At 32.5% G+C, this 12748-nt stretch overlaps 1 protein-coding gene across 26 annotated transcripts in view; it reads left to right on the top strand.

Moving 5' to 3' along the window:
- The window catches only part of LOC148614861 (androglobin-like), a 62462-nt gene that overhangs the window by 47190 nt on the left and 2524 nt on the right, over positions 1–12748 (top strand). For 21 of the 26 annotated variants that reach the window (XM_088589313.1, XM_088589317.1, XM_088589309.1 and 18 more), the window contains 13 exons: positions 165–258; positions 625–759; positions 1134–1287; positions 1682–1884; positions 4808–5007; positions 5757–5860; positions 6285–6344; positions 6688–6799; positions 7566–7691; positions 9864–10078; positions 10453–10548; positions 11290–11519; positions 11887–12070. In XM_088589313.1, coding sequence (XP_088445439.1) covers positions 165–258; positions 625–759; positions 1134–1287; positions 1682–1884; positions 4808–5007; positions 5757–5860; positions 6285–6344; positions 6688–6799; positions 7566–7691; positions 9864–10078; positions 10453–10548; positions 11290–11519; positions 11887–12070 — 1913 coding nt within the window. Of the gene's footprint in view, positions 1–164; positions 259–624; positions 760–1133; positions 1288–1681; positions 1885–4807; positions 5008–5756; positions 5861–6284; positions 6345–6687; positions 6800–7565; positions 7692–8801; positions 8829–9863; positions 10079–10452; positions 10549–11289; positions 11520–11886; positions 12071–12603; positions 12686–12748 lie in introns of all 26 variants that reach the window. The other 5 variants (XM_088589304.1, XM_088589301.1, XM_088589297.1 and 2 more) reach the window with 5 other exon arrangements.

The following is a 12748-nucleotide window of genomic DNA, read 5'->3' as shown; positions in this document are numbered from 1 at the left end:
GTTTAAACAGGTTTCAGAATTTTTTGAGTTTGCTTTAGACAGGTTTTGGAATTTTGAGGGTTTGCACTAGACAGTAGTTATTGTTAAGTTAATCATTAGGGGATTATTATTTTCTTATGATATATGGGAACTTATTTATTTCATCATTATTTCCTCTTTGATAGGCACTGAAGTAAATAAGAAAGTAGCGGAGAGTTTGATGAAATCCTGGTCTATATTGGAACCTAATGCTGAGCAGTTTGGTTTGTCACTCTTCAGGTAATACTTAAAAAGATTAAATGATCCAAAAATGGTTATAACATAAGAGAATTCTTATACTACAATAAATAAAGAAAATATCAATAAGATCACACCAACAGACAGTAAGAAGTTAGAATTGGCCTATCAAGCTTTCATATGAAACAGAATGAAATCAGTCCAAGTTACTTTGATGCTTACATAAGATTGATGTAAAATGCTGAATACAAATGTTCCAATGATTCGTAAGAAGTGTCCCTTACCCTAGGTCAAACTTCTTAATTGAAAACCATTTACCATGGCCTAAAAATTGGGTTAATTCTGTGATTCAATCTTGTGATTCTGAAGGAATGATAGAAACATAAACAAGTAATATTTTAATTACAGATATATGTTCAAGTTGGACCCTGACTTGATGGTGAAGTATCCGTTCCATAAGGATGAATGGAATAAGATTTCTTATGATGATTACAGTGGAAGTTATCCAGACCATGGTCCAAACTCATGGTTTGTCGTATTTAGGTAGGTCTAGCCTCCAATTTGTTATAATTGTGTTGATTTTGAAGTAGTGTTATGTAAAATGCAGTGGAAATGTATTTGAAATTATAGACAATTTTTATGATAAATTTTATGCTATAATAGTATGACTGAGTGATATTATTGTCAGTGGTCTATCTTACTCTGTCCCTCACTACCAAACATATTAAGAAGAATGCATATGTTAAAATGTTTTCATGGATGTAAGCTTACAATTTATTTCTGCAAGTCCAAAGTTAAAAAAAAAGAAAGCTTACTTCTAAATTTTCATGAATTTTCTTACCACTTCACAAATTTGTGAGAGATTTTATCAATATTTTGTTATTGTCTATTGAATTGGTATACAAATGTATTTACAGAGATGTGTTCTATGTGACTGAGGAGATGTTAGCTGTACCTAAGATGTATGTCAGTATAAATACATGTATGTTACGTGTAATTAACAATGACACCGGAGAGGAGATACCCAGAGTTTTCCAGAAAGTTGCTCCTCATGTCTACAAGAAAAATAAGGTGAGTTAGAATAGTGTAATTCTACCAAATCTTTGCTAATTGCATTTATTACAATGGAAGAAGTAAAACTGATAATTAATAATGGAGCATCTGTGATGTACTATATGAATGAGGTCTCAAACATAAATGGCATGAAATAGCTCTGTTTGAAATAACATGTGGGAAAGGGGAGTGGTTGTTTGGAATTTAAACCCAAGGTACAGAAAGAATGTTCTAGGAAGAGTTGTATTATCCTGTTGGTTTAAACATTACCCATAACATAACATCATCAACAAATTCGTTCAGTATGAATAGCTTTGTCCCTAAAATTGTATTAAAACACTGAATTTGAATTAAGAGTATATTTTTTTAGATAGACACTAATGATATTTCTTTTTATATATTTTAATTACAGAAAGGCTATACATTTGTAGCTATGGCCAGAACAACAGATCAGGGTATACCAGGGGGTAGATGGAGGATGAGGATGATAGGGTCCCTCAGTCCTCTCCCTAAACCAGATCCCTCCAATCCAGCCAAGGCAGAACTTAACAGTACCTTCAGGTCATTTGAGGAGAAAGATTACTACATTCCTAACAATAAAAATACTATTCTAAGGTATAAAACTGGCATTTTATTGTTACACTCATTTTGTAAAAACAACAGGTGCACGTTTTATTTATGCATCAAACATTACAAAATGTGATACATTATGATCTTAATTAATTGGGATTTTATGTCTTTTCTAAGTTATAAATTATAAGTTAGTGTTAAGGTATATTTTATAGCAAGTGAAATAGTTGACTTCTGGGGCTAGAGTTTCTGGTTTTTTTTCAGTTAAAAAAAAGTTTAGTGACCACACTACCTGATGAACTTGTTTTTTCAGTTAAATGACCACACTACCTGATGAACTTGTTTTTTTAGTTAAATGACCACACTACCTGATGAACTTGTTTTTTTAGTTAAATGACCACTACCTGATGAACTTGTTTTTTTTAGTTAAATGACCACTACCTGATGAACTTGTTTTTTTTTTTCAGTTAAATAACCACACTACCTGATGAACTTGATTTTTCAGTTAAATGACCACACTACCTGATGAACTTGTTGTTTTTAGTTAAATGACCACTACCTGATGAACTTGTTTTTTTTTCAGTTAAATGACCACACTACCTGATGAACTTGATTTTTCAGTTAAATGACCACATTACCTGATGAACTTGTTGTTTTTAGTTAAATGACCACTACCTGATGAACTTGTTTTTTTTTTCAGTTAAATGACCACACTACCTGATGAACTTGATTTTTCAGTTAAATGACCACACTACCTGATGAACTTGTTTTTTTCAGTTAAATGACCACTACCTGATGAACTTGATTTTTCAGTTAAATGACCACACTACCTGATGAACTTGTTTTTTCAGTTAAATGACCACACTACCTGATGAACTTGTTTTTTTTAGTTAAATGACCACACTACCTGATGAACTTGTTTTTTCAGTTAAATGACCACACTACCTGATGAACTTGTTTTTTTAGTTAAATGACCACTACCTGATGAACTTGTTTTTTTTTCAGTTAAATGACCACTACCTGATGAACTTGTTTTTTCAGTTAAATGACCACACTACCTGATGAACTTGTTTTTTTTAGTTAAATGACCACTACCTGATGAACTTGATTTTTCAGTTAAATGACCACACTACCTGATGAACTTGTTTTTTTTAGTTAAATGACCACTACCTGATGAACTTGTTTTTTTAGTTAAATGACCACTACCTGATGAACTTGATTTTTCAGTTAAATGACCACACTACCTGATGAACTTGATTTTTCAGTTAAATGACCACACTACCTAATGAACTTGTTTTTTTTTTCAGTTAAATGACCACTACCTGATGAACTTGTTTTTTTTTTCAGTTAAATGACCACACTACCTGATGAACTTGTTTTTTTTTAGTTAAATGACCACACTACCTGATGAACTTGTTTTTTTTAGTTAAATGACCACTACCTGATGAACTTGTTTTTTTCAGTTAAATGACCACTACCTGATGAACTTGATTTTTCAGTTAAATGACCACACTACCTGATGAACTTGTTTTTTTTAGTTAAATGACCACACTACCTGATGAACTTGTTTTTTTTAGTTAAATGACCACACTACCTGATGAACTTGTTTTTTTTTCAGTTAAATGACCACTACCTGATGAACTTGTTTTTTTAGTTAAATGACCACACTACCTGATGAACTTGTTTTTTTTCAGTTAAATGACCACACTACCTGATGAACTTGTTTTTTTTTTCAGTTAAATGACCACTACCTGATGAACTTGTTTTTTCAGTTAAATGACCACACTACCTGATGAACTTGATTTTTCAGTTAAATGACCACACTACCTGATGAACTTGTTTTTTTTAGTTAAATGACCACTACCTGATGAACTTGATTTTTCAGTTAAATGACCACACTACCTGATGAACTTGTTTTTTTTAGTTAAATGACCACTACCTGATGAACTTGTTTTTTTTAGTTAAATGACCACACTACCTGATGAACTTGTTTTTTTAGTTAAATGACCACTACCTGATGAACTTGATTTTTCAGTTAAATGACCACACTACCTGATGAACTTGATTTTTCAGTTAAATGACCACACTACCTAATGAACTTGTTTTTTTCAGTTAAATGACCACTACCTGATGAACTTGTTTTTTTTTTCAGTTAAATGACCACACTACCTGATGAACTTGTTTTTTTTTTAGTTAAATGACCACACTACCTGATGAACTTGTTTTTTTTTAGTTAAATGACCACTACCTGATGAACTTGTTTTTTTTTCAGTTAAATGACCACACTACCTGATGAACTTGTTTTTTTTTCAGTTAAATGACCACCTACCTGATGAACTTGTTTTTTTTAGTTAAATGACCACACTACCTGATGAACTTGTTTTTTTTAGTTAAATGACCACACTACCTGATGAACTTGTTTTTTTTCAGTTAAATGACCACACTACCTGATGAACTTGATTTTTCAGTTAAATGACCACACTACCTGATGAACTTGTTTTTTTTCAGTTAAATGACCACACTACCTGATGAACTTGTTGTTTTTAGTTAAATGACCACACTACCTGATGAACTTGCTTTTTCAGTTAAATGACCACTACCTGATGAACTTGTTTTTTTTTTTTCAGTTAAATGACCACACTACCTGATGAACTTGTTTTTTTTTAGTTCAATGACCACACTACCTGATGAACTTGTTTTTTTAGTTCAATGACCACACTACCTGATGAACTTGTTTTTTTTTTAGTTCAATGACCACACTACCTGATGAACTTGTTTTTTTTAGTTCAATGACCACACTACCTGATGATCTTAAGTTATTTAGTCGATAAGTAACAAGAAGATTCAATTTTTTCTATTATTTTTTTTAAGTTTTTGAGTCAATGTCTTTCCAGTAGTTAACTATTTTACTTGTCATAATATTCGTCAATGTTTTTCAACTATTAATTATTTTGATGGGTATTTGTAGGTACACAGTAAAAGTCCAAGAAGATCATGTGTCTAGTATACAACTGAATACTTCTAAACCTGATGTTTATATTAAGTTAGCTGTCCTGGACAAAAATGTGGAAGTTGTCAGCACAACAGGAAAAGGGCATGCTGTCCTCCCAGCATTTATATTTTACAGGGACTATGATCCAAACGAACCAAGACCTAGCTCTAGATCATGTAAGTTTAGCCCAATATTGAGACTATTTCCTTCGGAATTGATGTTTTTGTGGTTTATGAAATTCATCTTAAGTAGGAATATAGTTGCAAGTTTTAGATATTTTGTTTTCAAAACATACAAATCTTTGGAATGATTGGAAAAAGGTAGTTTTTTTCAGGAGTATTGTAAATGCTGACTAATCTTTTCAAAATATTTTACAACTAGGAGCAGTTACATTACCTTCTTATACAACTTCTGACGGAGTGGGGTTTTAATGTCAGGACTACCTTTTCAGATCTGTCACAGACAGTGTACAACTTCTGACTGAGGGGGTTTTAATGTCCAGACTACCTTTTCAGATCTTTCACAGACAGTATACAATTTCTGACTGAGGATGGTTTTAATGTCCGGACTACCTATTCAGATCTTTGACAGGCTGTACAATTTCTGACTGAGGAGGGTTTTAATGTCTGGACTTCCTTTTCAGATCTTTCAAAGACAATATACAATTTCTGACTGGGGGGAGGGGGGGTAATATCAGGACTACCTTTTCAGATCTTTCACAGACAGTGTACAACTTCTCTATAAAACCTATGTATGTATTTACTACTCAGTTGTTATTCTTGAAGGAAACAAGCAACTTTTAATAATTTATCTGAAAGAAATTTTATGTGAATGTATAGAAATAGGACTTTAACTGTGCTTAACTACTCTTTGAAGTCTTGCAAAACTTGTGATAATATACTTATATAAGTGTTTGACTTTCCAGCTAATAAAGATTCCAAGGAGAAACCTGGTAAAGGAGGAAGCAAAGAAAATGTAGGGAAAGGAAAGAGATCAAGTTCAGCCAAAAGTATAGAGAGAACTGCTTCTGTAAGTTAAGGGACATGATTTATGCATGGATATTGTAGCACAGGTGTTAGGGAGGAAGTTTTACTTTGCATGGCTAAATATTCTGAGTAAATAGTATATTTCCTCATTTTCGTATTTTAAACAAAAATGATTCATTTTGATCCTTTGCAATTCATACTTATTGACTTTGGGAAAAAAATGCTGAACACTTGTTATCAAATTTTGTATATAATAAAACAGTACAAAAATTGGATTAAAGAGCTTTATAAATAGTAATAAGCTTTTTAAATTTTCCTGGTTATGATTATTTTGGATAATTTAATGTATGCCTTCAAAAAAGGTATGTCAGGGTGGGTAACCCGTCTATGCACATTGCTGCACCTGTGATTGAATGTATTTATAAGTTTTTGGCACATGGTAGAGGTTGATATGATGTGTATTTCAGCGATCAAGTCATCATTCTGACACAGCACTGAGTGATGGTGAAGGTGACCAGGAGGTCAAGGTAAGGTCATAGGGCACAGAATACTTCAGATTTGATGTTCTTTCATGTCAGAGGATCATAAAAAATATGGACATTTTTTTTCAAAATTTCTGTAATTTACTAAAATGAAATTATGAGCATTTCATATGTTTTTTTGTTTATTATTATTATTACTATTTTTGTGTGGATTAATTATGTTAACAATTTACATACAAATAATCCTATTTAAATGTCTGAAACGTCAGGTTAATGATTTATTTTGATACATGGTGCTCAATGAACATTTGCAAATATATTTCATTTTACAAATAATTTAATGGAACATAAAATAATAAAGTAAAGAAATAACAATTCATCATTTCAGAGCCATAAATATGTGATTCAAGCTACAGTAATGAAGGACAGTTGGCCTCTGAGTGAGGCTAGTTGGACTTTTGTACAAATGTTGAAAGAAATGGAGAAAAATGACCTTAAAAGTAAGTGTTAAATCATTTTCATTTCATTAATTTGTTTTCTTGTGCTGTCAAAATGTTGTTGTTGTCTTTTTGTATGTGATGAGTTGTATGTGTTTGCTTGGTTCACTTAAAATAAATTTAATTAACATCAGTAATGTTGGAAAAGGCTTGAATGTGTTGTTCATGTTTTTTCACAATCTCTGAGGGATGGAGCATGTTTTGTGTGTTCACTATGTGTCTTGTACAAAATCACTGCATACCTGCCAACATTCAAAAATGTTCATGTGGGTTTTCATGCAAGAAATAGTCCATGGGACCAAAGAAAGCCATGACAGGGCCTTCAAATTCACCAAAGTATTGTTTTGTTGTTTTGTTTTTTTTATGACAATACAAATCTAATGCACCACTTGTTTAAATCTTTGGGTGTAAATTGTAGTCAATATTGCTCTTTGAAAATTAATATTTGAGCTGTCATGGAGAAAATACCCCACAAATAGTGATATTTGGCAGGTATGTTACTGTTCGGATTTGTTACATTTTGCATTTTATGAATCTATTGATCTCATTGATATGATAACCAATCATCAAACAGTTTAATTATAGTACCAGATAAACATTTGGAGAGTTCAAAATTCATGATGCACTAGGAGTCTAGGAAAGAGCAAACTAAAATCCCTCTAAACTGTTGTACATGTAATGATATATATACAGTCAGTAGTTAGAAGAAAAAAAATGGTTTTCATCATGACAGAACAGTAACTGAACATATATCAATCTTGATTAAAAGCATTTGTTGACCAAGACCACGAACCTGAACCAGAGATAATAAAGGAACCTAAAGGCCGACAATCTTCTAGCAAAACCAAAGGTTTAACCACTAAAAGTGTTGCTATTGGTAGTTTTGCTGGAAAAGGTTTGCCATTATGAAATCTTTTGGAATGCTGCCCTGTTTCAAAGAAATCTTTATTTTATGTACAGAGTATGTGTATCTTTTTCATTGCTTTAAACGTCAATAGAGATGGGTTCATGTAAAGTGTTGAATCCAAATCTAATATGTGAAACTTGGTAACCTAGAAAACTTTACCATTTTGCTACTAAAAATTGCTCAAAACCACTTCTTATTTTTTTCTTTTTTAAATTTCATTTGATTATTGAAGTAATATACAGTGAATTTGTAGTCTTTTAAACTTTTAAATTTAAAGATGATGCAATGAAAAGGTTGTTAATACTCCCTACATCCTGGTACTTGGTGATTGTGTTTTTATTATAAATGAAGTAGTTGGTGTTTAGACAGTATATGTTATCAAAGACAGCTATTACTGATTCAAGCTTCTCATGTTCTGTTTTGTGTGTGTTTTATTCCCTTTTGCATGAACCTTTATCCAAATATTCTATACTAAATTGTCATATTCCTTACAGATTGTATTCATTTTTACAATTGATATGTTAATTTGTAATTCAGTTTATGAAATATCTATAAGATATTTATGATCATTTTATGTCCATTGGTTGAAACAAAAATGTAATGTTAGCTATAAACCCACTTTAAACATTTGTGAGCTTTGGGGGTATTGGAGTATTTAGGGTTTATTGGTTTAGAATAGATTAATTGTTTTACTCTGGCTTTTATTTAGTTATTAATGACAACCAGTTTATGGTAGTCATTGTCAATATTTTCTTGATGAGAAAATGCAATACTAGTATTATTCAATCCTTGTTGAAAATAGTTAAGGCCAGGCAGACTCTGCATTTTCCCACTGCTGCCCCATATGCTGTTTGTGTAGAGGGCCATTAGTGGTTTTAAACCCGCTTTATATAGATAAATGGTGCTATCCTTAATTGTTGTGAAGTTTAGTGAATGTATTTTGTACCTCAACATCCAAGATCAGTGTACATTGGAGTTGTTATGGTGATATAATATTAAGATTCTGAGTATAGCTTGGAGGTGCTTCACAACTTATATTAGGCAAATTCAAAAGAGCTTTAAGATGTAGTTCTCATCAGAAAAGATTATGTATTACAGATCCACCCGATTCTATTGATGTTGAGGGTAATTTTCAGATTATTACCTTGTATACTAAATTTTTATTTTTATTATTTATTTATAAATAAGGTGGAGGTGTTAATATATATACATTTTTGGTAGATTTTTTTTTACTGTATAGAGACATTTTATTTAATGTATGTGTTATATTAAATGTAACTTTTTCAAGTCAGACCTTACTTACAGTTAGTATCAATAGCTGCTTTTGGTATAGGACAAAAAATATTTTATGCTTCGCAAAAGAAAATGCTTCAAGGTTTTACACAATTAACATACAAGCAATTTTAAAATTTAACAAGCATTTGGTTATATGCTCCCATGTTAAGGTTTTTGTAGCATATGAAATCATACTGCTTTTCCTGCATACATATTTCATTCTCAATAATTGTCAGTTTTCACTGGAGAAGATTTAAAAAAATCTGAATTTTGTGTGTAAGACTTTTATCTGAATAAGAACAGTGCTAGTATTACATGTATTTTTCCCCAGCCTTAAACTGGAAAATTGTTTATGGGAATGAATTAAACACCCACTTCCTATCAATGATATTTGAGTTGGCAAGGCATTCATGCCACAGGTACATTTTTTTTTATTCTGGTATTCATCTTAATACTAAAGCAGACTTGTTATTGGTATTATGATAGATACTTCTGTCCATTAATCATTGTGTATATTGATTCCAGTAAATACAAAAACCCACAATATAAATAGCTTATATTCCCATACCTCTCCTTCATCCATCCTACAACTCCCCATGTGCCTGGTTTAAAACTTTGCTTATTTTTTACTTTATCATTTCTCTTTTTGTATGAAAGTGAAGTTTCAACAATAATATAACTTAATATACTTCAACCTGTAGTAATTACATGAATGTAAATTTTTTCTTAACTTCTCTATGAAACTAAATATGGCTTTTAAGTAACATATATAAACCTCACTTGTTCTCTAGAAATCTTTCAAGTGTTAACTGTGTGTGATTTGCCAGAACTATCTATATAGCTAGCTATAACAATTAAGAACTTATGATCTGTTTAATTTTTCAGTTGCCAATAAAGACCGACCACCATCTCCACCAAAACCAGAGAAGGTTCCTGCCTCTGCCAGCACCAACAAATCTGGTGCCAAAGGAAGCAAGGGTGGTAAAGATAAAGGCAAGGATAAGGATAAAGATGGCAAAGGGTCAAGGCCACCCTCTCAAGCATTTGACCAGACTAAACCTCACTGGACACTGAGGGTTGTTAGTGATGATAAGGAGGCTGTAAGTTACTTACTTCAGCAATATGAGTAGTTCATTTTGGATTTTAACATGCATATATATTGCACCAAAAAAAATCATACATTTTAAACCAACACAAAAAAAAAAACATGAAAAACATGTTCAGCTAAACTAATGAATTAATTCATGAAAACATTGTAAACAAAATCATAGGGTATGTTTTTGAACATATTGAAACACGTATTGCAAATGTTCTTGTCTAGTTCGTCTTCTTGTGTTGAAAAATGACTCTTGATTCATTTTTACGAAAATCTTGTGTGAATTATTGTAACCTGGAGAGAGCATTAATTTAATTCATCTGGTTTCTACCATTTTACTGAACCAGAATTGTTAATACTTTTTGATATTGGTTTTAGGACAACATTGAAGTCAAGAAGGACACAGAAAGAGCAGATGAGATCAGAGCAATGAAGAAAGCTTGGGAATCAGCTCAACCTGGGCGGGCTGCCAAGGTAAATACACTCTTATCAGCTCAACCTGTCTTGGCAGCTAAGGTAAATACACTCTTACTAGCTCAACCTGTATGGGCTGTCAATGTAAATGCACTCTTATCAGCCCAACTTTTATGGGCTGCCAAGGTAAATACATTCTGATCAGCTCAACCTGTATGGGAAGCCAAAGTAAATACACTCTTATCAGCTCAACCAGGGTGGGCTGCCAAAGTAAATACACTCATATCAGCTCAACCTGTCCAGGCAGCCAAGGTAAATACACTATTATCAGCCCAACTTTTGTGGGCTGCCAAGGTTAATACATTCATATCTGCTCAACCTGTATGGGCAGCCAAGGTAAATACACTCTAATCAGCTCAACCTGTTCAGGCAGCCAAAGTAAATACACTCTTATCAGCCCAATCTAGGCTGGCTGCTGAGGTCAATACATTCTTATCAGATCAACCTGGGCAGCAGCAAAGGTTAATACACTCTGATCTGCTTAACCTGGCCAGGCTGATGGCAAATACACTCTTACTAGCTCAACCTGGGCAGGCTGCCAAGGTAAATGCACTCATACGTTTGTTATCAAAACTCAGATACACCACTATAATGCAGAGCATACATGGTCTGAGTCATGAATAGTTTCCAAACGTTACTGCTATAACCTTAGTTCCCTTGATTATTCTTTGTATGGAAAATTATTGTGTAAGCTGGAAGCCATTAGCATGTAGGGTTAATATCTTACTGACAAAATTTTAGGCTCTACAGTCAAGGTTGAAGTATCTGGGTACACATACAATCAAGCTTCAGCCAGATAAAGAGGATGACGAGGCAGAGAAGGAGAAAACTGATGAGGAGGGTGATGTAATGCCTCCACCCACACCTATGTCCTTCCATGATGCTGGAGATGAGAATCTCACACTGGAACCTCCACCACCTCCAACACCAAAAGAAATGTTGACTCCTTTGGATCTTACTCCATTTATAAGGTAAGGTTAAAGATTAATGTCAAGCTGGTGTTTTTTTTAAAGTTTTATCTGTATAGATGTACAGTTGATTTTGCACTGTTGTTATTTAAAAAATAGTGCAGATTTTAAATTTATTGGCTAGGTTTTAAAAGGTGCAGAAACTGATGAAGTATTTCAGTTGTTGGTATAAAAGAGATTCTTGACTGAAACCATATGAAACAACAGCAATAGATGAAACATTCAGCTTTAATAATCATTTGAGTTTCTTATTTGATAGTACACATTTACCATAACTGTATACTTAGAAAGAGTTCACTTAAAAGTTATCCTTGAAAAACATTTCTGCATCTTCTTTTTTCCATTGTCTAACTATGAATACTTCATACAGGAAAGGGATGCACGAGCCACGTTACTTGGATGATGATGAAATCCGCAGACGTGATGAGGAGCAGAAACAGGAGGTAGAGGAATACAGCAGGTTCCGTGAAAATGTTAAAACATGGAGAGAAGGAGACAAACAGAACAGGAACACAATAAAAATACGTCAACTTGAAGAATGTGAAGAGTTACAGGTATACAGGAAACATATTACAACACTATTTATAATTATCTATTTAGATGCTTTACTGTCCATCAATTCTATCATGTTCAATATCTATTTCTTTGCCTTCATTTCTTTATATTTTTCATGCAATAAAATATACTCATGTTCCACTGCATTTTAACCATACACAAATCTATTCTATCAAGACTTTGTGTGTATGCTGTGAAGTTGTATATTGTCCTCTTACCATTAATGTACACAATTTGTTGTGGTTTGAAAAGTGATATTTTTTGCTTTATGCATGGTTAATTTAGATTGTTTTGGTTTCAATTATTGCAAATGTATTTTAGCAGCATTTAATGAAACCATTTTTAAAGTTCAATAAATTCTTAATAAAACTGTTGTCAGTATTTCCTAAAAGCAAAAACTAAATTCATATTAGAAGCTGAAGAGGTAACAAATCATGACATTGAATGTACACATTGATCTCTGACTACAATAACTTCTCTTTGTTTTCTCTTCTGTACTAACCTTGATTATCTCCCCCTGTTCCATTTACAGCTGTTTATAGATAGCGCTAGAGAGACTTTTAGATCTGGCAGAGCTGTAATAGTAGCTGAACAGTCTTAACTTTCATTATTATGTTTGTATTCTCTTTCTGTTTAATTTTGGACTTTCAATCTGAATTGTTATGAATATTGGAATT

Source organism: Perna viridis, chromosome 6 (genome assembly GCF_037379345.1).
Source record: "Perna viridis isolate PV_CMFRI_1.1 ecotype Kerala chromosome 6, ASM3737934v1, whole genome shotgun sequence".
NCBI classification, from domain to species: domain Eukaryota; kingdom Metazoa; phylum Mollusca; class Bivalvia; order Mytilida; family Mytilidae; genus Perna; species Perna viridis.
Note: the sequence above shows the minus strand (reverse complement) of the source record. Positions and strands in the feature narration are given on the sequence as shown.